Source organism: Propithecus coquereli, unplaced genomic scaffold (genome assembly GCF_000956105.1).
Source record: "Propithecus coquereli isolate 6110/MARCELLA unplaced genomic scaffold, Pcoq_1.0 Scaffold8, whole genome shotgun sequence".
NCBI classification, from domain to species: Eukaryota; Metazoa; Chordata; class Mammalia; order Primates; family Indriidae; genus Propithecus; species Propithecus coquereli.
In genome coordinates this window covers 1,686,727-1,712,899 of record NW_012154173.1, presented here as the reverse complement: position 1 = coordinate 1,712,899, position 26,173 = coordinate 1,686,727, and the positions used below count along the sequence as shown (strand labels likewise).

The window sequence follows — 26,173 nt, the reverse complement described above, 5'->3', positions numbered from 1 at the left end:
AAAAAATGATGAATCAATACCTTTTGCAACAACCTGGATGGAAGTGGAGACCATTCTCCTAAGTGAAGTATCCCAAGAATGGAAAAACAGCACATATACTCACTATTAGATTGGAACTAATCGATCAGCACTCATGCACACATATGGAAGTAAAGCTCAATGGTAATCAAACAGGTGGGAAGAGAGGGGAGGGGATGGGTGAAGTCATACCTAACAGGTACAATGTACACTATCTGGGTGATGGGCACACTTATAACTTTGACTTTAACTGTACAAAAGCAATTCATATAACCAAAAGATCTGTACCCTTGTAATACTCTGAAATAAATTAAAAAAAAAGAAATGTGCCTAGTCCAAATTGAGATACGCTGTAAGAGAAAATATATACCAAATTTTGAAGACTTAGGATGCAAAAAAGAATGTAAAATATCTCATTACTGACTTTTTATATTGATTACATGTTTAAATAATATTTAGGATATACTAGGTTAAATAACATGTTATATTAAAATTATTTTCAACTGTTTCTTTTTCCTGTTTTTAATGTAGTTATTAAAATGCTCATTTTAATTATTTTTTTATTTGTATAAATTTGTGGGGTATAAGAGAATTTTGTTACACACATAGATTGTGTAGAGGTGAAGTCAGGGCATTAAATTACAGATGTTGCTCACATTAAGTTTCTACTAGACAGCAATGCTCAAATGCAATTCTTTTTAAATAAATAAATGACCAACATCTTGTTTAATTATTATTTGCCTTTCTGTAATAAAAACAGAGTGCCATCCACATTGGCAAAGGAAGACAAGGAGTAGGAGATAGTGGGAATCCAATTATTTCTACTACTTGATTATTTACATTTTGAACAGGTGTAGGGAGAAAAAAAGATGTTGCATCAAATCTAAATGTAGGGCCGGGGACAGTGGCTCACGCCTGTAATCCTAGCACTTTGGGAGGCTGAGGTGGGAGGTTCACTTGAGGCCAGGAGTTCAAGACCAGCCTGGGCAACAGTGAGAGCCCCAACTCTACAAAAAATTTTTAAAAAATTAGCACTTGGGAGGCAGGAGGATCTCTTGAATCCAGGAGTTTAAGGCTGCAGTGAGCTACAATGACGCCACTGCACTTTGTGACACCTGGGCACAAGAGCAAGATCCTGTCTCAAAAAAAACCAAAACAAAACCAAAAAACCAAAAAACCAAAAACCACCCAAATGTAGACCAATTCTGCAGAGGTAATCTATGGCATGGGTACCACAAAAGTGGAATAATGGCACTCCTAAGCATTTTGGAACATTCCCATATATCCAACCTGTGCAATAAAGCCAATGGTGCACCTAGCACAACAGTGCTACTGGTACACCTGAAGTTTCAGTTGTTAAATTTTCTCCATTTTGCTGCCAGCAATGATTTACAGAAGGACATCTACTAATTATCCAAAAATTCTTCGGAAGTGATGCTTGCAAATTGCCTGAACTTCACAATTTCTGTATTTTATTTCAAAACTACCCAGTTGATCCAGAGAGCATATCCTTCAATAGCACAGTGACATAAATTATTAATTATTTTAAAAATTCATGTTAATGACCAAAATTCCAAATTCATGATGCAATTATAAACAGGTGACACATTCTAATTAGGCATCAATGTGTGGGTATAATAAAGGGCTGTAGAACACAATTATTGGAAACTGATGGATTTTAAATGTCATAAAGTCCACCCAGATAAAGAAGGGTGTAAAGTTCTCTTCTTTTTAACCCAATGCCAGCAGAAAAGCAGAGTGTAAAATTCTCTTTCAAACACGCACATACATACATGCACATACTACATGACCCAAATTCGTGTCATAAAACACAAGCTTTCCTAAGTCATAATTAAGAAAATTAAGATAACATCAATCAATGTTATTAGTCTTAGTGAAAGAGAACTGCTGCTTTAGAAAGGTTCTCTGTCTTACCTTATTAACCTCCTTCACATTCTCACGGACTATTAGGAGAGTCGAGTGGCAGCATATGTACATTTAAATTATAGAAATCCATCTGTAGCCACTTGGCAGGAAGAGAGGGCTATTTTTTTTTTTTCAGCTCAATTAAAGAGAGGGCTATTTTTAAAACAACAAACAAAATCCCCACCATTCCACTTAATGAAATTTTGCCCCAGAGTAAGAAGGGAGACAGAACTGTCTTTTTCCTTTTTTTTTTTTTCCAATCACTTACATTTATTTTATTTTAGGATATTATGGGGGTATCGGTTTCAGATCTCAAGTCTTTCATGGTGGGTTCTGGTCTCACAGGTAATTGAAGACATTATAAAGAATTATTTTGTCTCTACCTAATCTTGATTTACTTGTTGACTTTCCCCAGCAGGATGGCACTTGATTGTGTACTGACGGCACAATGTGTGCCGTTAAGTCCTAATGTCAATTTTATTAGTTCCTACCATTTTCCTGTCTCCATCCCTCTATCCACATGATTATACTTGAGTTTTAGAAAGATCATTTTGGCTAACGTGTAGGAAAAAGACACATTGTAGCCAGAAACCAGGAACAACAGTTATTTGCTGACCTGAATTACTGAAATGATGGGAAGGGATGGAAGTGGATTAAGGCTTTCTTGGAAAAGATGTTCTTTCTCACTCCTTTATGAAGATTGCTTCAGTTTTCAAGGGGAGCCCACAAATTGCATAGTATTATTATTTCTCCAACATGGCTGGGTACATTTATATTCCCTTTCCAATATATTTTTTAAAAAGAAATGTTCTAAAATTCCAGTGTTCTATTTTTTAAAAAAGAAATATTATAGAATTTGTGACCTGAAAAGTTTTTAATGCATTTAAACATTAAACAGTTGTTCCAAGAACTGCTACTCTAGATTCAGAAATAAAAGATAACCATTTTGCCTTATCTCACTTAACTACACATTTGACATAAGAGACTTTCCTACAAATGGTATAAAGTATATAAAAGACAGTGGAAAATGTAGACATCACTGAAAATGGTAGTCAGATTAGTTCACAGGTTTCCATCATAGACACAGAATACTGCTTGTAGCTTAGGTCATTTCCTAACTTTGAACTCAAAGGTCAATGAGTTTCTGAAGTTCTTTTAAACTATACAATTCCCAGACTGGTATGTGATTAGAAGATGATTTCATTCTATCCAGCAAGTGATAAATATGACATCATTATATTTTAAAATCCTGCAAAACAAACAGTACCATATGGTTTTTTTCTTCTAACCGCAAACTAACAATCTGTAGTATTCTAATAAACTGCTGTTAGGTCTAGGAATATTTTTGTCCAAATTTTTCCTTTTTCCTTATTATAACTGGTTTGGTAATAGATTTCTTTAGCTTTAGAGTTCTAATTAGAAGACAGTTACTTCTTTGCATAATCAAATTGTAATTGCTGTTTGGGTGAAATCCAACCAATTTAAGCATCAGTACCTTCAAAATCACAACGTCTGGCAAAAACAGAATAACAAATGCCATGCTCTGATGATCTAGGTTATCTAATAAGGCTCGCCTAACTGTTGGATTTTTTAGAGGCTGGATAGCAAATGATATTAGAATTATCAATGTATTTTAAGGCATCACAGTTGTAAATGACAATAAGTTAATATTCCTCAAAAAACACTAATGGTGAAGATAAGGAACAGAAATTCACATGAGGTCAGAAACCTACCCTAGTCTAAGGTCTGTCATTTGTTAAATGTATGTTCCTGGGTGAGTCACGTAACGTTTCCAAGTCTGTTTATACATTTGTAAAATGGGAATTAAGGTACCTGACAATAATAGCCATTTGTGAATTTTTCAGATGCTTCATGGCTGTATTTGCTTCCTGTGTCTGGGGAATCTTCTAGCACATGTGTCTCTCACTTTAGAAGCCAAAAAGCCCAGTTGCAGGTCCTGGTTCTGCAGAGAGAATGAACTACTATGCCTCTAGCTGCCCAAGCTCCTGTCCTTTTTCTGATCCGGTTCCCCAGCCTTTCCAGCAACTCTGTGAGCTACTTGAGAGTCTTCCAAACAAATTCCACTCTTTGTTACATCAGCCAGAGCCATTTTCTGTTGCTTACAACCAAGGTGGCTCACTTCTATTTCCAAAAACATACCTTGAATGTGTCCATTTCACTTCCTCTCAACTGTCACTCTAATCCAAACTACCATGCATTCTTGTCTGCACTATTGCAGTGGCTTCCTGACTGTTCTCCATGTCCATTCTTGTCCTGCTCCAACCATTCTATACATACATAACAGCCAAAGTGATCTTTCACCAATACAAATAAAATCATATCATTCTCCTCCATAAAATCCTTTTTGTTGACTTAAAAATACAATTTAAAATCTTTAACATAATCCATATAGCTCAACATGATCTGGCCCCTCCTTTCTTTCCAACCTGAAATGTCCACCAACTGATGAGTGGAGAAATAAAATGTGGTCTATCTATGGAATGAAAATGCTATTTGGCAAATAAAGTACTGATACATGCTACAACATGGATGAACCTTGAAAACACACTCTCTTTGTATTCTTGTCCTTATACTCTTAAAGTCTATTTTCCTCAACTCTCCATAGGGATCAATGAATCTAGTATTTTTTTCCCCTAGAGATACTTTAAAAGTACTTAAAACTACATATTTCTAATCAGTAACTATTCATTCTTAATTCACAATCTCTTTTGGAGGGGGCTGTGTTTTATCTTTTATAAACATGCATTACTGAATTAACGTGATGAAATATTCAGAGAGAGAGAGAGATCAGTCTTTGAGTGACTGTTGTCCTAACTGTTAGCATTGACACTTCGAGTAGTAATACTTGTTACCCCCAGCCCAAATTACTGCTCCCCAATGATCCTAAAAGTTTGGAAAATGTTTCCTTTCTGTTAATGATAGATCTTTAGTTCCAAAGACAAACACTATTCTCTCATGTGCTCTCTCACACGCTCTTGCTCTTTCTTTGCATTTAGTTTTCCCTACTGAAAAATGTTGAATAATTTGAGGAATATTTTGAGCACCTCAACTTCATAATGTACTCGCCCCAAATTATCCTCCAAAAAGAAAACGGTGTTTCTTCTTGAAATCCATCAAGCAATATCCCTTGGGTAAGTGGACTCTCTGACATTAAGATTTGTCCCTAGCAACCCTAGGCAACTCAGGAGAGAGAGTTTGTGTTCTTTCCTCTCATGATGCAAAAAAATTAATCTTGGGATCCCGGAACCAACAATCTGTTGCCATTTTTCACAGGAAGCTTGCAGGCCTCTTAGAAAATGAAGATTCCAGGTGGTCTACAGTGATAGCCCAGGGCTGCCAAAGGGTAGAAAAATTGGCCCCTGCCTCAAGCCTGCACAGCATACGGCACTTCTAACCTATAAAGAACAATGCTGGGGGGGTGGGAGGAAGGCAGCCATGACGATGTGTCTCACAGACCCCCAACAATGGGCAGCTGACTGACCAGGGCCCAGCTGCTGGGCTCTGAAACTGTTGCATTTGTGCCAGGGCCACAATTCCCACACACTGCTCCTAGCCAATGACAGAGTGCAGCAGGGACACAAAGGCAGAACTCCTGACGGCCTTGCAAGGCCATCTACGACACGTCCACCCAACTTCCCTCCCTTCCCCCTCCAGGGGCTCAGTCTAGCACCCCAGTCTGACCTGTATCTCCCTCCTGCCCTGGCTTCTCCCACCCCGTTCCTCACATGTGTTTCTCCTAATAAACACTTGCATGTTTAATCCTATCTTGGCATTTGCTTCTCAGATGACCCAGCCTAATCAGACATCTGGATTAAAGACTTAGATTTACATTTTCCCAAAACTAGCAGCTTTTAAATGGGTTCTCAGAAAACAGGCAAATAAGCAGGGATTTTGTATTGTAGATCTCAGAGTTCCCACTTGTCTGTTCCATTCATCCTTATCTTGAAAAAGATACTAGTAAGAGAAAATTAGGCTTTTAAATAGACGTGTCAAATTAATAACTTTCCTAATACTAAAAGATTCACCTTACGAATTACAAATTCATCCAGTCCTAATGAGAAGGGAGCAAATTAGGAACTGTTATTTGAAATTAGCTCTTTATGTATCTGTCTTCCTGATTCCACTATAAGCTCCTGGAGGGATGGTACCCTATCTCATTCTTTTTTTTTTTTTTTACTGAGTACTGAATTCATAGCAGGTACTCAATAAATTTCTGTCGGATGCAGACAAGAGATGAAATGAGTGATGCTAATCTCTAAACCACAGTGAGGTATGAAGATTAAGGTGGAGAGAGGTTCCCAGACCTTTCTAGGGACATGAAAAAACAAATATTTTAATAAAATACACCCGTTGTTTTCATTACACAAACCATAGAAAATAAACTTCACGTTTCATTTTACAAACCATAATAAAGTTCAACATAAATCTTAGCTATAATGGGAATAAGCAAAAGATAAAATGAGAAATATTACAAGGAACTGATTTTAAATTGTCGAAGAACTCTGCACTCAACTGGCCTAAAATAGTTATCCTGCCTTCCTAGGAATTAGCCAAAACATAATGTCTGGATATAGGAGAATAAGTTGCAATAATCATGTGGATATATATATACAGGTTTTATATATATACACAAATTTAATATACATAATATATATTTTATAAGATATAGATACAGTTTTCCTTTGATATCCATGGGGGATTGGTTCCAGGACTCCCCATGGATACCAAAATCTATAGATGCTCAAGTCCCTTATGTAAAGTGGCACAGTATTTGCATATAACCTACACACATCCTTCAGGATACTTTATTTTTTTAATTTTTTTTTTTTGGTAGAGACAGAGCGTCGCTCTTGCTCAGGTTGGTCTCGAACTACTGGCCTCCAGCAACACTCCCAACTCAGTCTCCCAAAGTGCCAGGATTGCAGGCTTGAGCCACCACACCCAACCCTCTGGTATACTTAAATCAGCTCTAGATTACTTATAATACCCAATATAATGCAAATGCTATATAAATAATTGTTATACTATATTGTTTAGGGAATAATCACAAGACAAGAAAAGTCTCTACATATTCAGTACAGACAATCTTTTTCCAAACATTTTCAATTGTGTTTGTTTGAATCCATGAGAGCAGAACGCATGGATATGGAGGGATGATTGTATAGAGACTTCCTTATACCAATAAATTTCACTATACTGTAGATTTATTCAAACCTCATTATTTATACACTGCCAATAGATATAATTATATTTTGTCTTAATGAACAAAAGGAAAATCCTGTATCTCCCTACCATATCAGGTAAAGGAGTTTCTTTAAAATAAAATATTGATCTGTTTAGATAATAGAAAATTGACATTTATTAGTAACTTGATAATAGTAAACAGAAATAGAACAGAAAGAGTTTGAGAGTTGATCAGACTACTCCACAATGTCTGATTCCTTCATCATATTTTTTAAAAAAGCTATTTATTTCACCAACTATTGGCATACTGTATTTACGATGATTAAATTCCTACTATAGCAATGAAAACAAGTGTATTAGTGGACACCCCAGTCACTAAAGCTTGAAGTAGTATTTCCCATAATAAATTAATACATCTAAATTATACCTTGTCACTGGGGAATTTTGCTGTACATTAATGAATTTAAAACCTAATTAATTTCCCCACACTGTTTAAGAACCTCACAATATCACTGACTTGACTCATATACTTTTAAGTACATTCAGTGAATTTGAAAAGGTGGGAAATATTCCACATACCAGAGTTAGAAAAAGCAGAAAACATTTTCTTCCTCCCCTTTTCATTATTTTCCCCAGAAATATTGCAAGTGGGGTGAAATTAAAAAATAAAGATGTACCTAAAACAATCTAAGCAATTTGAAATGATTAATTCCAGGTTTTTTTTTTTTTTAACATATACAATGGTCTAACAAGAATTTTACGTAGAATAAGTCCTATAGAATTGTAAGTTGGCACTAACCTGACACTGGAAGTCTAATTTTTGCCCTACAGGCTTAGGAAGAAAACAAAAGCATAGCTCTTCACATTTCAAATTGTTAACATGCCATTTTTCCTCTGAGTCAACCAAATAACACATATGACGTGAGGTGCCCACCAGGTTCAGAGTGTTATAAAACATTTCACAACGAAGCCACAGTAGAAGGAATTACTCCTAACAATGTAACCTGTACTTAATACGAAAAAAATAGAAAAGCAAATAATTCCAAGTAAATAGAAGTAAATAAATATATAAAAATTTTCAATTAAAGGTTAAGGAAAACAAAGAGGCCTATAATTTTAGAGAGTCGACAAATGTGATAGCAGGATAGAACAATACCTAATTTTCTAGAGAACATACTTTTGATTTAATATAGAAAGAAATAAACCTCTAATTACAAAAAGTGAACAGGTGGAAAAGGCACATTTTTTCCTTTTCCAAAAATACTGTTTTCCTTGTTAGATGTCAGAAACCACTTGAACAAATGCAAGAATTCTCAAACAATTGCTTATAAAGTTTCATTATAAATGATTTTTGGCAACGCATATTAAAAACAAGCAATCTTTCATGTTAAAGCATCTCCTTTCTTTCCTTCATCTGACAAATATTTATTGAGTCCCAAGAACATAACTAAGAAAAGGACTAGGTATGCAGCATGCACGGAATGGACTAAAATCCCTGCCAAGGTAAAGCTTACTTTCTAGGTGAGACATTAAGCACAGAAGTAAGTAACAGGTCTAACGTGTTTATTCCACTACTACTCCATTGTCATTCTGCCATGATATGGTCCTTTGGTTCAGTGCTATTGGACATGGGTTAAATGAAATTATAATACGATAAAGGCCTTTTGATATTTCAGATAAACTCTCTTGGCCAAGTTTTTAGGTAGATCTGTCTTAAAAGGATACTGTGATATAAGCCAGGGATCATGAAACTTTTTTACATATTATAGGCTTTGCAGGCCACCTATGGTCTGTGTTATCTATTCTTCGTTTCTTTTAACCCTTGAAAAATGTAAAACCATCTTTATCTCACAGGCCACACAAAAACAGGCCAGGGACCCAATGTGGCCTGCAGCCATAGTTTGCCAACCTCTGACCAAAAGACCTGAGTATACTTGCTTTTAAACGGCTATGCTCAGTCCTACATTTCATGTTTCATTCCATTTTTTTTTGCATTTATTCTTTTGCTCTTTATTATTCATTTACCAAAATCTAATAAAACATTCTTTTCTAGAGCTGCAATAGTTCCAACTACAGCAGCCTCAAAGTCAGTTCTGAAAAGTAGGGCCACCTGCTCTATTTCACACAAGCAACAGAAAAAAATTCTTGGCAGAAAACCTTTCGTAAGTCTATATACTGAAGAGAGTCTATATACTGGCAGAGATTATGCATGCTCCCCACCAACTTCCGGGGGCAGAAACACGAGATCTAACGTTCCCTTACCTTGCTGGAGGAACATCGATATTGGAAGAAACAACTTTTCGTTTTTGTTCAAGGAGACAGATGGAGCGAGTGTTTTCTTTTTCATGGTCAAGGACCCGGTTGGCTTTTTTGGTGTCTGCTGTTTTCACATCTTCCTCCATGGCCAAGGAGAACAAATGTTGTTGAGACATTTTTCTACTAGAGTCACGTTTTAAGTCCTCTGATTGAAATGTGAAGGTCATTTCCCGCTTAATGCTCCCCACCTGTGAAATGAAACACAGACATTCTTACTCACGCAAAACATCAGCTTTGCACGACCGCTGCAGATGGCTGTGAAGAGAGACTACTGACACCATCCTCTGTGTTCATCTTGAAGATTTTATAGTTTTAATGGGAAAATGCAACATGGAAATAAAATAACTAATGTTACAAAGTAATAAACAATTGATGCATCTGTCATAATGCAAACAAGAAGCGTCAGAGACACAAGAAATGCCTTTCAGGTGTACAAAAACTCTGAAGATTTTAAAGCATAGGAACTCTAAATTTTTTTAAAATTTAAAACATCATTGTTTTCTCTTCCACAACTATGAAAACTTAGTTAAATAGATTGTTAAACACTTCGGGCTGATTATCACGTTTAATAGAAGAGAGCTAATGTATAAAACCAAACTCTGTCTTTGACTATTAATACTGATCTTAACCACACTCTGTCATTTATGAAGAATTGTTTTTTTGTCCTTTATCTACAGCAGTTAAGATCCTAATAAAATCCCTTCTAAAGCCATATGATAAAGAAGTCAGACTAATTTTTCTTCTCATTTTTAACTAAATGCAATGATGATTAAAGTGTAAGACAAATATCAAAATAAACCTCAGTGAATTGAATCCTGTTAGTTCAGACTTTGTGATAATTGGAAAAGGAGACTGAAGTTAAAGAAAGGTTTTGTAAGGTAATTGGTATTGTAGACAAGGACTGGAGCAAACCAGTTAAAGTACTAAGCATACAGAGATGAGTCATACTATCTGGTCACCTGGAGCCTCACCTATCAGTGGGGTGTATTTCAAAATATGCACAACTATAAGACATTTCACAGGTTCCTAAGACAACCCGTCCCCTCATGTGGAGTCCATTTGTGGAGTCAGTAAATCTTCACTCACCCATTTAAACAGAAAATTTGCTCGTTTCTTTTTAATTTTAGGTAGGAGAAAAAGCACAAAGCTTTGATCAAGTCAATTTAGATGTACAGAATCTAAAGCCATAAGAAGAGGTCATTTTCAGAATAAAATGAGAATATGTTTCTTTAATAATAATAGAGACTGGTAAAGAAAGGTATTAATGACCAGAAATTCTCAGACTGAAGGAAAACCTTAGTTACATGTGCACTGGAGTCACAGGCCTGTACACATACGAGAATTTCCAGAGCCCAGGGATGACTTGAGCTGTGGAATCCACTTGGCTGTCCTGCATGTCTCCTATGAACACACAGAGCGCTCAACGAAGCTCCGTTCTCTCCTTGGCCTGTCCTGTCAGGGAGAACGGAAGATCTTCCCATGGTTTTCCTGTCAGACCAATACCCAGCTCCACAGGAAAATGGTCAACCACTTTTGATCTGCTTGTCACTCATTAAAAAGTCACCATATTTCTTAGACTGTATTAATGAAATAAAATAAGTCCAAGAAAAACTAGCATCTGCTTTTAAGTATTAACTGTTTTAATGAGATGTGCACACAATTAGAAAGGAATAAGAAAATATTTCAAACTTCCAAAAATGTAATGAGTGTTTGATAAAAATGTAGTTTAGAAAATGGACAAATGTAATTACAAATATTTTAACTATCCATCACTAATTAATATTCTATACAACTCTTTATGCCTGGAGGTGGGGTGAGAAGGAAGTGTTTCTCACTTCCCTACCAGCCCATTCCCAATCTGCATTATAACAGGAAAACTCTAAACACCAGGCATAAAAAAAAAAAACAAAGGTTGGTTTTGATAATTATAAATAGCTTCTCCCTGAGTGTCATGTATTACATTAATTAAATATTTAAGTAGTGACAGTATTAAGTTGAAGCACTAATTGACATCCATGGCTCCCTTGGGGACAAGTGGACTGGTTAAATGAATTCCATCCAAAGTTTAAAGGGGGGAAACAACATTACAGGAAGTCTAGCTTTCGGCTTCAAACATTTACAAAAAAAAAAAAATCTGAAGCAAATTAATATAAATAAGTTTCCTATAGAACTGATGTTATAATTGCATGTCATGCTCTTTGTCAAGGTTTCATAATAAAATAAATTATAGTAATATCAACAATGCAAGCTATAAATCTTCTATAATACTTTTTAAACTAAAAATTAATCTCTTAATAGTAATTGGAGAATTTTAGCAATGTAATGGATTTCAAAGTCAATTTAGCTCAGACTCCTTGTTTAAAAGCAGAATTAAAGTGACCAGAAGGGACCGAAAATGATTGTAGAGATGAGTAAGAGATATAAGACACTTTGAGTCCTGGGTTCCACTGTTTATAATGCTGGTGGAAGGGGTAGATGCAGATGTAGATATTCATTATACCACTATGCTTTAAAGCTCGCATATACACATTACATGTTCTTTTTAATGTTTATATTCATATTATTTTATTTAAAAGACAAAAACAAAAAAGCAAAAAAGGAGAGAAGACAGTAGAAAGAATACATGAAGTCAAATCTTCAGAAGTTGGGCTCACAATGGCCCAGAGAACTAGGGTGGTGGCTGGAGGGAATGCCAGACAAGAGAATGGTTTAAGATGGGAGGCAGAAGGGCATGTCTGAACACTGAAGCAGGAAGGAAGGGATGAGCAAGGGCTTGCAGCAGCAGTAGAAGAGGAGAGGACTAACATCAGGCTACTGCAAGGGCACTGGTTGGAATCCCTATTAGATTAGCAGAAGAAAGAAGAGAAAGGAAGATATCCCATTTATATGAGATTTCCAGAAAAGGCAAATCTATAGAGATAGAAAACAGATAAGTGATTCCCTGGGGCTGGGGGCAGAAGCAGGAGCTGACTGCTCATGGGCATGACAGAACTTTTTGGGGTGATGCAAAATGTCCTAGAACTACAATGTAGTGATATTTGTATGAGATGTAAGTTTATGAAACATCATTGAACTGTATTCTTACAATGGGATAAATGGTATGGCATGTAAATTATACCTCAATAGAGCTGTTAAAAAGAAAAAAAAGAAAGAACCAAACCAGCATTAACTGGTATTGAGGGTGTATTTCTAAGAAACTCTAGACCAAAAATTTAGAAACTGCGGTGCAAAGAGGCAGCCACAAAATCCATGGATCTTTAAAAAAAAAACAAAAACACAGGTGATACGGCAGCCCAAGCTGCTGCAAGCAGGTGAGTGGCTGTACCCTACACCCTGGGAAGATGCGGCTAAAATCCAGTCCCCGTTCAAGCCAGGTCCCCAGGCTTCCTCTCCCTAGAAGAGGGGCATTTTTCTAATTCATCCACCTGGAGAAGACCTTTTTGTACTTCATTTGCCCAAAGGGGGCACTTTTACTTATTTTTTTTCCCAGTTTGCACAATGCCTTAGTGACTCAACTGTTCCTTGTCTTTTGCAAGGTCTAGGCTAAGTTAACTTCTTTCTCTGAAGCTGGTATCAATTATGTGACTCATAAATATGAGTTGATATTCTTATTATTAATGGAAAAGTTGAGGCGATCTGAGAAATCACTCTATACTACAGCTCATAAGCAGGCAGGAGGTTCAATGATAGAAGACAGCTAAGCTAGAAAGAACAAAAAGAATCTGATTGGATGGAGTGAAATCAGCAGCATCAAAGTTGGTAACGTACAAAAGAAAGAAGAAACAGCATGCACAGCACTAAGTAACAAGTAAATTTGCTCACCTCTTGGAGTAAATGGGGATCTGCCAAAGAAGGAAAGAGCTTCTCACAGCTATGGGATTCTTTGTAAATGGCAAGAAGAGAACACAACATAGGTAAGAAACTGACAACCTCCTCCAAGAGAGATACCTAAGTGTTGAGGTAGAGCAGATATTCAAAAGTATGCTATTGCTTGCCTTCCTGGAGCTGAGGTCATTTGGAAAACTCCTGATTCGCTACCACCATCAGCTGTGAACAGATAAATAATCTAGAAAAAAAAAGCCTAGGAATTATCCTCTGTAACCTTAAAGACTAATCATGGAAAAGTGAAATATTTAGGAATTTCTAGTAGGGTGTTTTTGTTTGTTTGCTTTTGCTGTTTTTTCTTTTTCTTTTAGCACTTGAAGATTTAGAAGGCAAAAGACACTACAAGCTAATAATTGGCTACACAAATGGTCAAAGATAATGATTTGATTCTCTGCACCAGAATAATGGACTCTTGGCAAAAGACAATACAAATCTTGTGAGATCAAGAAGAATTTTCCTGTCAGGAAATTTGCTGACTTGAAAATAAGGTTTTAAACTAAATTTGAGGAGGAAGGAGGAAAACATCTAAAATAGGAAAACTATCAAACAAGAACCCCTATATGACAAATAATGAAGAAAAATAGCAAGACTGTTGACTAGTAATTCTCAGGAGAAAATACAAGGCAGAGATTTGGGAACAATATTAGTCTGGATTTTTTCTTTTAAAGTGTCTCCTGCATAAGGAAGAATTAATCCGACTGTATTCCCACACTGGTAAGACTGGAAGCGGAAGGCAGTCCGTATTTGATTCTGGTTGTTACCTTTCAAGACGGAGACTGACAAATCTCAATAAGTACAAGGTAACCTCGATGGCAAAGGATCTTATTAAGAAGAACTGGGGATGTACGGGCTAGAAAAAAAGAAGGCTTATGGCCCACACCACATAGCTTCTCCTAAATATGTGTAGAGCTCACTAAAAGAAGAGGAATTTGAGTTCTTCTGTGTTCCTCTAAAACCAGGATCAATGGCCCTACTTCTGCTTCCAGCCAACTCCCTTCTGACCTTCTGGTTTACTCTCTCTTCCTTTTTTCCTCTTCTCACTCTTCTACCACATCGTGAATGAAACATTTTGTATCTATAACAAATATTTACTACTTTATGTTTAGCTGTATTTTCATAGAATTATAAATTATTAAGCAGGAGAAATCCCAGAGACTGCTCACTGAAACATTTTATTTTTCAATGTTTTCACAGAGTTTAAATGTACTTTTCACTTTTAAAATGCTTATTTATTACAAAATATATGCTTGTTAAAATTTCAATAAAAACGTGTAAAAGGGAAAGCTTTCTATTCCTTCCCATTCTCCTCCCAGCCCTGCCAGCCAGGCCCACACTGCAGTGGTAACCATTTACCACTGCAAAACTTCAAATTACTTACAATGCATTAAATACCTTCCTGTGCATATATACTGTCTGGAGTATTTATTTATTTATTTATTTATTTTATTTCAGCATATTACGGGGGTATAGATGTTTAGGTTACGTATGTTGCCCTTCCCCCCCGCCCAAGTCCGAGTTTCAAGTGTGTCCATCCCTCGGATGGTGCGCATTGCACTCTTTGTGTATGCATATACCCGTCGCCTCTTCCCCCCTTCCCCCTGCCCGACATCCAATAGATGTTATTCTTATATGTGCACTTATGTGTTGATCAGTTAATACCAATTTGATGGTGATGTTTGGAGTATTTAAACATGGATGTCATTAAACCACATATACTATTCTGCAAGCTATTTTTTCACTTCACAATATATCATGAGCATCTTTTCATATGAGTGCAGCTACTATACTTCTTTATTTTGAACAGTATAACATTTCATAAGATGATATATTTTAACCAACTTCTTGATAGACATTAAGGTAATTTTCAATTTTTCATTGTTAAAAATGAGCATCTTTGTATATATATGCATATACTTTTATGTACTTGTGCAAGCATTTTTGTACAAAAAATCCCTAGAGGCTGGAATATAGCTGAATCAAGCAAACTAAATTTTCTTTCACAGGTGAACTAAGTATGGAACACCCATATAATGGACATACCATGAAGTCACTAAATAGGACATCAGAATATATCCAAGATCTATTAAGGGTAGCACATTAGTTCATGATCTAGTTAGAGATGCATGTAAGTTACTGCCTGATATGTTAGGCATGATTTCACTGAATGCAAGAAATAAAGTAATATGCCCAAAAGCTACACACCTCAGGGAACAGAAGACTGGATGGGCCAAGAGGTCTCTTCCATTTCTTTTCATATATAGTTAAATATACACATATAGAAACATGCACAATTTTTATGGTGAGATTATGAGAGATTTTTACTTTTTTTAAAGGTTTTAAAATGGAAAAATTAAAATAATGAGATAATTTTTTATTTATGAGAGTCACAAAAATTATGAAGAATAATGCTCTGCTTTCTAACATATGAGGTAATTGGCACTCTCAGGTACTGCTGGAGAGAATGTACATACTTTAGAAGGCAGACATGAAAAAATATAGCAAAATCTAATTGTGCACCCCTTTGTTACAGGAATTCTACAACTAAGGAAAAAAATAGAAAAGCACACAAGGATATCTATCACAGAAATGCTGATAGTATTAGAAAACAAAAATTACCTAAGTAGCCATACAATAAAGTCTGGATTAAATGTGCACAAATAAAATGTGTGGTTAAAACAATGGCATATCTTTATATTTATTGAAAAGACATTTAATATATTAATTGAAAAAAAGAGATCACAAAGAGTATATATGACATGATCTCAGAGAGGAGGGATATGAGTATACAGAGAGAAAAAATACTGAACGGGCATTCTAAAATGTTAACAATGGTTTTCTTCAGGGGCAGATTTGATAAGCAAATTTTGCTTTCTATCTTATTTGTATTAATAATTTTTATGATATCCATGTGTGGTTTGGTATTTTAAAACCTATGAAGTTATCCTATTATGAAAAAGTACATATAATTTTTTAAATTCAGTTTCTCAAGAATCTGACATTTATATACCTAATATTTTTTCTTCTACTAGCATTCAGTTATACATACATACATATATTAAAGGAAAAAATGAATTACTTAAAATAATACATCCACTGGCACTATTATTTCCTTAATTATCAGCACCTGTCAGTCATATTGTACTATTAATATAATAGCTACCATTGAATTACTTCTTCCTACTCAACATAGAAGCCCTTCATATAGCGTATCACAGACACACACATTATCCAGTGTAATTTCTTACAAGGGAACAAAGCTTCCATGTTCAATTATATGAGAATACCACCAATTACTGAGTTAACTGACAAATAAAACTCAGAATTTTTATTCCAATGAACAGCTTTTGTTTTCCTAGACGAAGATAAACAGTGTATGTATAAATATGATATACTTGGGAAAATTGCAATTTTTTTTTTTTTTTTAACAAGAAGCTAACAGTATCTATTTAAGTCCTGAATTTCTCTAAATGGTGTCCTTTGTAAATTGGATGCAACTTCCTAAGACAGGGACTGGGGCTCATCAGACTCTCAATACAAAAACATCTGGTTTCCACAGGAAGATGATAACAGCACATCAGAAAGGAAGACGGCTTCTGACTGCAGCCCACTTACTTGATCAATCCTTCCTTCTGTCTACACTCAAGTGCACTCCAGGCCACCTTAATCCTATGGGTTTATAGTAATAAAATGCCAAAAAGCATGTGTCAACTCTTAGCTCTTGGAAACTGTCCTCAGTTACTCATCTCAACCCAATCAGATTTGAGGAGTTGGCTCTGGAGATTAACTGGATTTCCAGGAATAATCTTCAGAAAGACAGTCCATTTGCCTTCTGGGGCTTTCTGGATAGTAAGAAGCATAACAGACACTCTGAAAAAGGGCATGAAATTCAGGCCACAGAAAAACAACGGGAGGCTAGCAAGTGGTTCACTGGGCCAAGCAACTCTTTAAGACCCTTCCATTCACCAGGAAACCACAAAGTCACACTTTATGGCAAACTTTATGAGAGAATTTTTCCTATTTCAGATTATGTTTCCCCACATTAGGATTTATTTAAATAACTTGCTTTCATGACACATAATAATACACATTACGTATTTGGTGGCTGATGACACATCAACCACTGTGTGGAGCACAGAATCAGACCGATAGATTTAAAAATATGTTACAAAAGCAGCAGTAAAGTTTGTATTAAAAATAGAAACCCTTGATTCTCTCAATTAATTTAAAATATTATTGCTAAGAGTCATGCTCAAAGAAAGATTGGAATCTTGGAGTAAATTGAAAAAACTACATCCCAAAATAGTCAACAGAACTCTACTCCTTACTTCAGATTAAATTCTTCAAATTTCATTCTAGGTATAAAGAAAAATAAGTTGGATGGCAAATCCATACAGTTCTAATGAATAGCTGTAATAGAACCACTTTAAAAACAATTGCTTCCAATTACTGGCCCCTTGATTATATCATTCCTTTAGCCCTCTGAACCAATCACATGTTTGTCAACTGCTTTTTCCTCAAGTACGTACATTATTTTCCGATACCAGGACAGTAGCTGGCTGATGAACGTCAGACTGGTTTGGTGGTGGTGGTGATGGGACAAGTAAAATTTAGCATGACAGAGTTGAAACCCTGGATTAGGTTTTGGCATCATACATTCAAAGCACACAACTACACTATCTCAGCAATCAGTGCTGTTAATGCTGGCTTTACTATAGCAAGTTTTAACTTTAATATCTTGACAATTTAATATTCAACAAAGCATGACTTGGCTTGCTTAATGGAAGATTAGTCAGCAGCACATTTAGGATGGAAAGTTATTGCAAAAATCTTTAGTGGAAGACAACTTGGCTCAGGTTTCAAGCCTTCTATTAACATTATGCAACAGAGAACACACAACTTGGGTATTTTTTAAAAATTCCTTTTTGAAAAGCCTTGAATATCCATTTCTGTAAAGTCCAATATTAAATTCAAGCTCGACTAAGTTCACTTCTATATTTTTTTCCAATATGTAAGGACAGAGGGAAAATCAGTATGAACGTGGGTCGACCTTATTGGACTTCAGGATACAGAATTTTGAACTTACCACATTAGTTAAATAGATACTCTATTTGTTTTATATGATTCAAAGTTTAACTCAACCAAGCATATCTAATCCATGTGGAAATACTGCAGATTTTACGTTCAGAATATAACCAGAATCCGATCACTTCTCATGACCTCTGCAGTTACCATCTTGGTCAAGACATCATTGTCTCTTGCCTAGATTTGTATAATCATCTCCTCCTACTGTTTCCACCCATGCCCCATCTCCCTCCACCCCCAGTTCCTTCTCGGTCACAGTAGCCAGTCTTATCCCTTAAAAATCAGGGTCAGATCATGCCCCTCCTTGGCTGAGAATCCTCCAATGGCTCCCCATTCCACTCAGAATAGAAGACAAAGTTCCTGCAGTGGCCTCCAAGGCCCCTATGATCTGGCCCACCTCCATCCTATTTTCTGCCTCTCCTACTTCCTCCCTCCACTCTCACCTCTACTCCCACCCTTGCAGGCCTTTTTCCTGGCTGTCCCATCTTGCTGGAACGTTCTTCCTTCAGACATCCACATTGCTTTCTTCCTCACCCTTTTTAGTTTTGCTCAAATGTCTCTTTCTTAGTGAAGCCAATCCTGACCACTGTATTGAAATTGTAATGTTCCCTCCCACTCCTCATGCCCATATTCTCTTCTACACCAGTGTTCTATAGCACTTATAACAGACTGTATAATTATTTATTATGGTTATTGTTTAAGCTGCTCTACCAGAATATTAGCTGTATGAGGATAATAGGCAATTTTTGTTCTGGTTACTGATGTATCCCTAGGAGCTAAGAAGAGTGTCTGAAACAGAATGGGTACTCTTGTGGAATAAATGAATACATAAATGAGGTTTCAGGTGATTATATGTGTACATAATAGCACCTACTAATAAAAGGCTAAGGAGGATGGATGCCAAATTCCCGTAGCTGCAACATGTTGGGTCATAGAATCCTTCAGTCTAAAAGCAATTTCCTGAGCTATCAAGAAGGAAATAGTGAATTGTGCTATAATTTGGGGAAGAAATAGGTGACGAATATGTATAGAATGGTTAATCTTAATCCTTTCCTTATCAAAGTACTCAACTTTATTTCATGGAGGACTTTATCTCCAGGAATGCAACCCCTACTTTATAATAAAATCTGTGGAGAAAAAAAGGTTTGTTTTACTTTTAAATTTTGGGACTCTGAACCTTCCTTCTAAAAATATTATCAGGTTAATACAGGATATACCCGTAGAGAGATAATAAAGCAGAATTTCAGAAGCGAGTCATGGTTAAAGTTATAAAAATATCAAAATCCTGGGGAGTGAAGCTTCTCTCCTCTAGGGTGAAATGTTAGGGGCAGACCATCGGGCAGCCTGGTCTCCAGGTATGCCCTGCAACGCTTCCTCCTCTAAGGCTCACAGGAAATCTAGCCCACTCACTCACCCAATGAGTCCTAACATTTATGGTCAAAAATAATCATAATGGTAACAAATGCACCTTTATTTCCTCATGTTCAGTGTATAGTGACTATTTTATGCAGATGGAATTTAGACCCCAAAGTTTTTTCTTATAAGTTTCTTTCTGAAGGAGTCCGGGCAGCAGTTGGCCTACAGTAGATTCATCCATACTGATAGCTATGACAGCCACACAGAACCTCACTAACTGCCAGTGCCAACGCTGGGCACAGGACAGAACATCTGTCTCTGACTTTTCCCCATTGGAGCTTCTCCCCACAGAGCCCAAACTCTCCTCCCACCTGAACCCTACCTGACCCCAACACACTAACCAGAGGGGTTGCTCTGGAGACTGTGAACTTCTCTACACCCCCTACTGGAACCCACCCCTTCTTTCCAAAGCTCCTCGCATCCCCTATGGGGAGTCCCTGAGCTCCCCTGTCGTCCCTGGCCGAATCCTAGACAAAAACATGCACAGTGAGAGAGAGGAGATTCCTGGGAACTGAGGTAGTATGTTAAGAGTTCATTTCATTCACGGATTAAATAGTTTCTTACAGCTGACCTGGGAATCAAACCATACTTTAAAACACGGTTTCTCTGACCAAACCACACGTATCAAAAAAGCAATTAGAACAGAACGTTTGGGTAAGTTGGAGAATGTACTTCTGATACGTATAAATCAAAGGCCAAATCAGTTCTCAAAAAGAATACTGCACAATTTCTCTGGGCAGAATCAGGGCCAAATGAATCCTTTTTTTCAGGAATCTGAGAGACCCACAGAAACTGATGTCAATTAGTGGTGGTTGCTGGCAGTGACAATGCACACAGACCGAGGCAGCTCCTGCCAGCAGGCCAGGTCAACATGCACACAAAAAAGTAGGGGAAATCAAGAAAGTGGGAGGAGGGGGAGGGAGAGCTGCGAAGGACGGAGAGGTGGAGGAGGGGTGACCGCACTGTGGAGAAAAACTGGGACAAGGCAGGAGGGTCCTGGGACAGACCAGCAGTGGGCAGAGCCGCCTCCGCCCCCACAGAGCTCCCCTGTGAGTTCACAGAGTGAGCTGGGCCACCTGGCTGCAGGCTGTTTCTGGCTTGAATGCCTTGATCTCCTCTTCATAACTGAAATGTCCACCCCACCCCCCTCATCTTACCTTTCTACTTTTTTTTTTTTTTAAACCTGAGCTGGCTCCGACTTCTTGCAACAAAAAGAACTGGACTAACTAACCAAGCACTTTTAATTCCTTTGGCAATAAGAACTAGAATTATACCTTTTGAATTCATCAGTGGTTGGCACAGGCTAACACAACATCTTTAAATTTTCATAACAGATTAGAAGCAGATTTTAAGTAAAAAAGAGTATGGGTTGCTCGGGGTTCTTCCTTCAATATACACTTCATTTAAAAAACAATTTATCATTCCTTTAGGCAGTAAACAGCAGGTGAAATTAAAAACTAAAGTTGAAAACTAATGAATTCACATTTTAGATTGGATTGTGCTCTTAATTCACAGATAGCCAATTATTTTTACTAGCTGCACAGATGACTAAATAAAATCTGTTAATAAATGCAGCTAGAGTGTATTCAAGAAATTAAGCAATACATATTAGAATAAATTTGCATATCTGCTTGTCATACATGTAATCCTTTATAGAAAAGGTCTTACCGGTGTATAAAAGAATAGATGGGAATATGAGGGAGAAACACTCCTACTTCAACACTGAGGCTTTCATAAGAAGGGAGATGGGCCAGGGGCAGTGGCTCACACCTGTATTCCAGCACTTTAGAAGGCCAAGGTGGAAGGACCCTTGAGACCAGGAATTCAAGACCAGCCTGGGCAACATAGTGAGACCTCATCTCTATTTAAAAAAATAGAAAAATCAGCAGGGTGTGGTGGCGCACACCTGTAGTCCCAGCTACTCGGGAGACTGAGGCAAGAGGATCACTTGAGCCCAGAAGTTTGAGGTTGCTGTGAGCTATGATGATGCCACTGCACTCCAGCCTGGGTGATAAAGCAAGACTCTGTCTCAGGGGGAAAAAAAAAAAAAAGAAAGAGAAATGGCTCAAAATAAGAACTGGGTTAACCCATGATAAATGATGGTGGAAAGATCTTAAGATAAAAAAGTGTGCTGGAGGGCTTCCAGCCTGTTCCTGCTCCTTCCTATGGACTTCCGGCTGCTAAGCCAGCTGTAATGAATACACATGTGTGTGTATAAATGAATAAATACAATACACACACACACATACACACACGCACATATCTCTTGGTGGTTCTGCTCCTATGTTAGAAGCCTGACTGACAGAATATAAAAACATTTATTTATGCTTTACTCATCTCTCTCCCCTAGTGTTCCAGAAGCCATTTAGAGGCATGGAACAAGTTTTGCTCAATTTGTATCCCAGGCACCTGATATATTTATACCCAGGGCATACTGGGTGCCTCATAAATGTTTGCTTAATTAATGTAATTACAGGAAGATAATATGGCAATGGGGCCAGCCTGTAAGAGCTGAAAAAAAGGTCTATAAAATCAGGAGACAGAAGTAACTGCCATCCCATATTCACAATACTCTGAAGTATACAGAGCACAAAACAATAATAATAGTAGTAGCAATAATAATAATGATAGCTTCAGTTACTAAGCCCTTACTAAGTATAAGATGCTTTAGTAACATCTGCTTCATACATATGATTTCATTCCAATCTTATAAAATCCCCTGATCCTGCTCAACTACTGCCCTTTTCTCTATTCCCTGCCATTATCAATAGAGTTGTCTACCCGAGCTGTCTTTACTTCCCGATCTTTCCTATTTATTCTTTGACTTATTGTAATTGATTTCTTCTTCCACCAAAACAACAACAACAAACATGCTTTTGCTAGGGTCACAAATGAACTATATTATTACTAAATTTAATAAACATTTTCAATTTCCATTCTAAACAGTGTTAAACACAATTAGCTTCCTTGAAGCACCACCGTTTCTTTGCTTTATGATATGACAGAATTTCCTAGCTGGTTAAGCATAAAGAGGATTAGTGGTAGTTCCTGAGTCTCCTAGAAGCCTGGAGAGCAGGCTGGGATGATTATCAAGACAACTGCACATAGCCAGGAGAAAGGTCCAACCACATCACGAGTCTAAGCTAGCAAAAAGTACTGCAGCACTGCCTCCCACCACTCGACTCCCTGACAACAGGGACTCAGAGCTAGAACTTCCATCACAGCACCAGGAGCCTCTGCTGCTGTGTTTGCCAGATAATCTCTTCTTCTGTCCCTTCACTGACTGTCTCACTTGTGCATCTTGCCACATGCCTCATGAGGGTGCATCGCCTTGGCAGAACCTATGTCACACACAGAATTCTAGCCATAATTCTGGTCACAGCAGCAGAGGAAAATAATACATGGTGGAGGTATTGAATGAGCCAATCTACAGTATCTGCCACACCCCCATATGTTTCTAGATTTATTTTTTTTTGTTTTTTCCCCCTTTGCAGCCTCCTCTGTCTGCTACCCCCAACACGTATTTTTAAGCTACGTACTTCTTTTGATTTCTATTGTTACCATCATTTTTTATTTGTATTCCTGTAATAACTTCTGACTAGTCTACTCACTTCCACTCTTAGCTCCCAAGAGTCCAAATGTTATTAAGAGAATCAAATAAGAAAGACTTTGTAACTTTAATATACCATACAAAAATATCATTGCTAATAAACTATTATTCTCAGTTATAAACATTAAACTTTTAAACACATCATTTACATAGGTAGCTACCTCTCTGGCATGAATTAAAGGTGCCAGAAAGATCCCTAGTAGATATGTGTATCCCAGCGGCTAGGAATGATGTCAGAAATTTGATCATTAGGATTAAATCATATTTACATCATTATTAACCCAGCATTCCTGTTAAACTATAAATATCCAAGGAAAGGAGCCTGTGTTTGTTGTGAAATCACAGAAAGCTGAAATCAAATTCCGGCCCTGCCACTTGCTAGGTTCAACTGGGGAAAGATTTTAACCTCTCTGCAGTTCAAGGTCTGGTCCTCATCTACAAAATAGGGATGAGAGGTTAGCTGAAAGGATCAAATGGAAATACCTAGTAAAGTGACTGACACACAGTGAACAGGCCATGAACTGTATAGCCCCTTCTGTCTGACAATACCTTATTGAGAATTAGTTTGTGTGCCTGATTAATATCCAGAGTGATGGTTAATGAAGAATGAAACATTGCAGCAATCTGACATGGGCTCAGTGTGCAAAAGGGATCACAAACACACAGAAAAAGGAGGCACTAGAGGGGAAAGAATGGGGCTCTGCTCTGAGAGAACAGCATGGGCCACCAGGAGCAGTGAGCGGCAGGTGAGGCGTCCAGGAGCCTGTGTGGGAAGTGGGCCTTAGGAAAATAGAAACAGTGATAAAGCCAGGAGGAGAGGATGAAATCCATCTCACGCTATTAAAAGCTTCTGCCTGGAGTGAGCCCAGTGGGTGCCACCAATGCCTCTGACCACTGTCCATATCCTCCTACTTCCTGAGCTCTAACCACACTCAGGAAAACATAGGAAACAGGAACCACAGGGGAAGGCGGGCGAGAGACAGGAAGGGGAAGTGCTCGGCAATGGCACATCATTCTTTGCCTGACACTATGTCTCAGGGCTTGTTCAACAGCAGTAGCAATCTTCCTCAAATCAATGGGATCCTACCCCTGGGTCTCCTCCACAGAGACAGAGGACAAGCCCACAAGCTGGATAACAGACCCAACAGATGTTTACTTTCTCACCTGCTAACATCCTGCTTTCATCTTCAACTCAAGACATGAACCAAATGACAACTCTGCTTTAGCTGTTGCTAAATGTACCTATAGCTGTGTACCACTGCAAATAATGCAGAAAAAAATTATTTTCCACCAATATTTCTCATTTAGTTGGCCTATGGAGTGACTTAATGCATAGTTTATTTATAACAGGAGCTTCATTATTAATTTGTATATTCTAGGGTGGTGCCATTTCATTTAGTACTTTCAAAGATTTAGAATCTGTAGAAGGTGAAAATTTTTAAGTAGTTTTACAGACTTCTTACACTAACGTTCTTCTTACAAACACAACCATGTGGCCCTGACAGCCCTAGCGTAAGAAATGAGACTTGGCTGGCAGCCAAACAGTACTTATGACAAGACCGTACAGAGAGTGAGTTATTAATATGTGTTCATGAATGTCAAAGGTCACACATGTGGTTTTTAAAAAGTTAAAGTCTTTTGTTCATGTGCTAGCTATCTGAAGGATATTCCACAAAAGAAAGGCAAAATATGCAGAAGCCACAATTTACTCTCTAGCTTCAAAAGGCAAATAAGTTGTTTACAGCCAGAACATGTATATTCTTCCAGGAAAACAGCAGACAAGTGATAGACACTATATAAACACCTTCTGTATCTCTGTATAACACACAATTTTAAAGTATATGTTAATACATTAATTCTCAACTAAAACACCTCTTAATTTTCTCATTTAAAGATCATTTTCATGGAACTCTTTATAAAAGAGGTTGTATAAAAGATTTCAAAGAAGATAAAAATTCTAAAGCTTGAATATTTATTCCAACCCACACATACACCAGTTCCTTTTTCCCAGAGATAATAAGGAATAAAGATATTTTAGTAGACCTTTGAAAAGTGTGTTTGCTTGAAAAGCAGTCATGCATTCAACAAATATTTTTACTAGGTATTGTAGGCACAAGGGGTAACGGTGATATATACATACGCATGTGTGTATGTGTGTGTGTCACTGAAGGTCTCTACACTCATGGAGCTCGCAGTGCAGTAGGAAGGAGAAACATAAATAAAAAGAATCACACAAATATAAGTAATATTACGACTTTAACAAGTGTTCTGATAGAGAGGCTATGAGCACATAAGAGAGGGGGCAAAATCAGAGCAGTCTAAGAAGGCACCTCTGAGGAAGTGTCTTTGTCAGCTCAGGCTGCTGTAACAGAATACCACAGACAGGGTAGCTTACAAACAACAGAAATTTATTTCTCATAGTTCTGGAGGCTGGGAAGTCCAAGAACCGGGCACCAGCAGATTAGGTGTCTGGTGAGGGCTCACTCCCTGGTTCACAGACAGCCATCTTCTCACTGTGTCCTCACAGGGCAGAAAGAGAGCTAGCCAGCTCTCCGGCCTATTCTTTTAAGGGCATAAATCCCATTCATGAGAGCTCCCCCCTCATGACCTAATCACCTTCCAAAGGTCCCACCTCCTAGTACCATCACCCTGGAGACTAGGTTTCAACACACGAATTCTGGGAGGACACAAACATTCAGTCTGCAGCACATCCCT

The 26,173-nt window shown here is 37.4% G+C and overlaps 1 protein-coding gene across 1 annotated transcript in view; it reads right to left on the bottom strand.

Moving 5' to 3' along the window:
* The window catches only part of ZNF704 (zinc finger protein 704), a 220,115-nt gene that overhangs the window by 167,205 nt on the left and 26,737 nt on the right, over positions 1-26,173 (bottom strand). Inside the window, exon 2 of the mRNA XM_012663137.1 lies at positions 9,412-9,653. Within this exon, the coding sequence (XP_012518591.1) occupies positions 9,412-9,653 (242 nt within the window). The remainder of the gene's footprint in view (positions 1-9,411; positions 9,654-26,173) is intronic.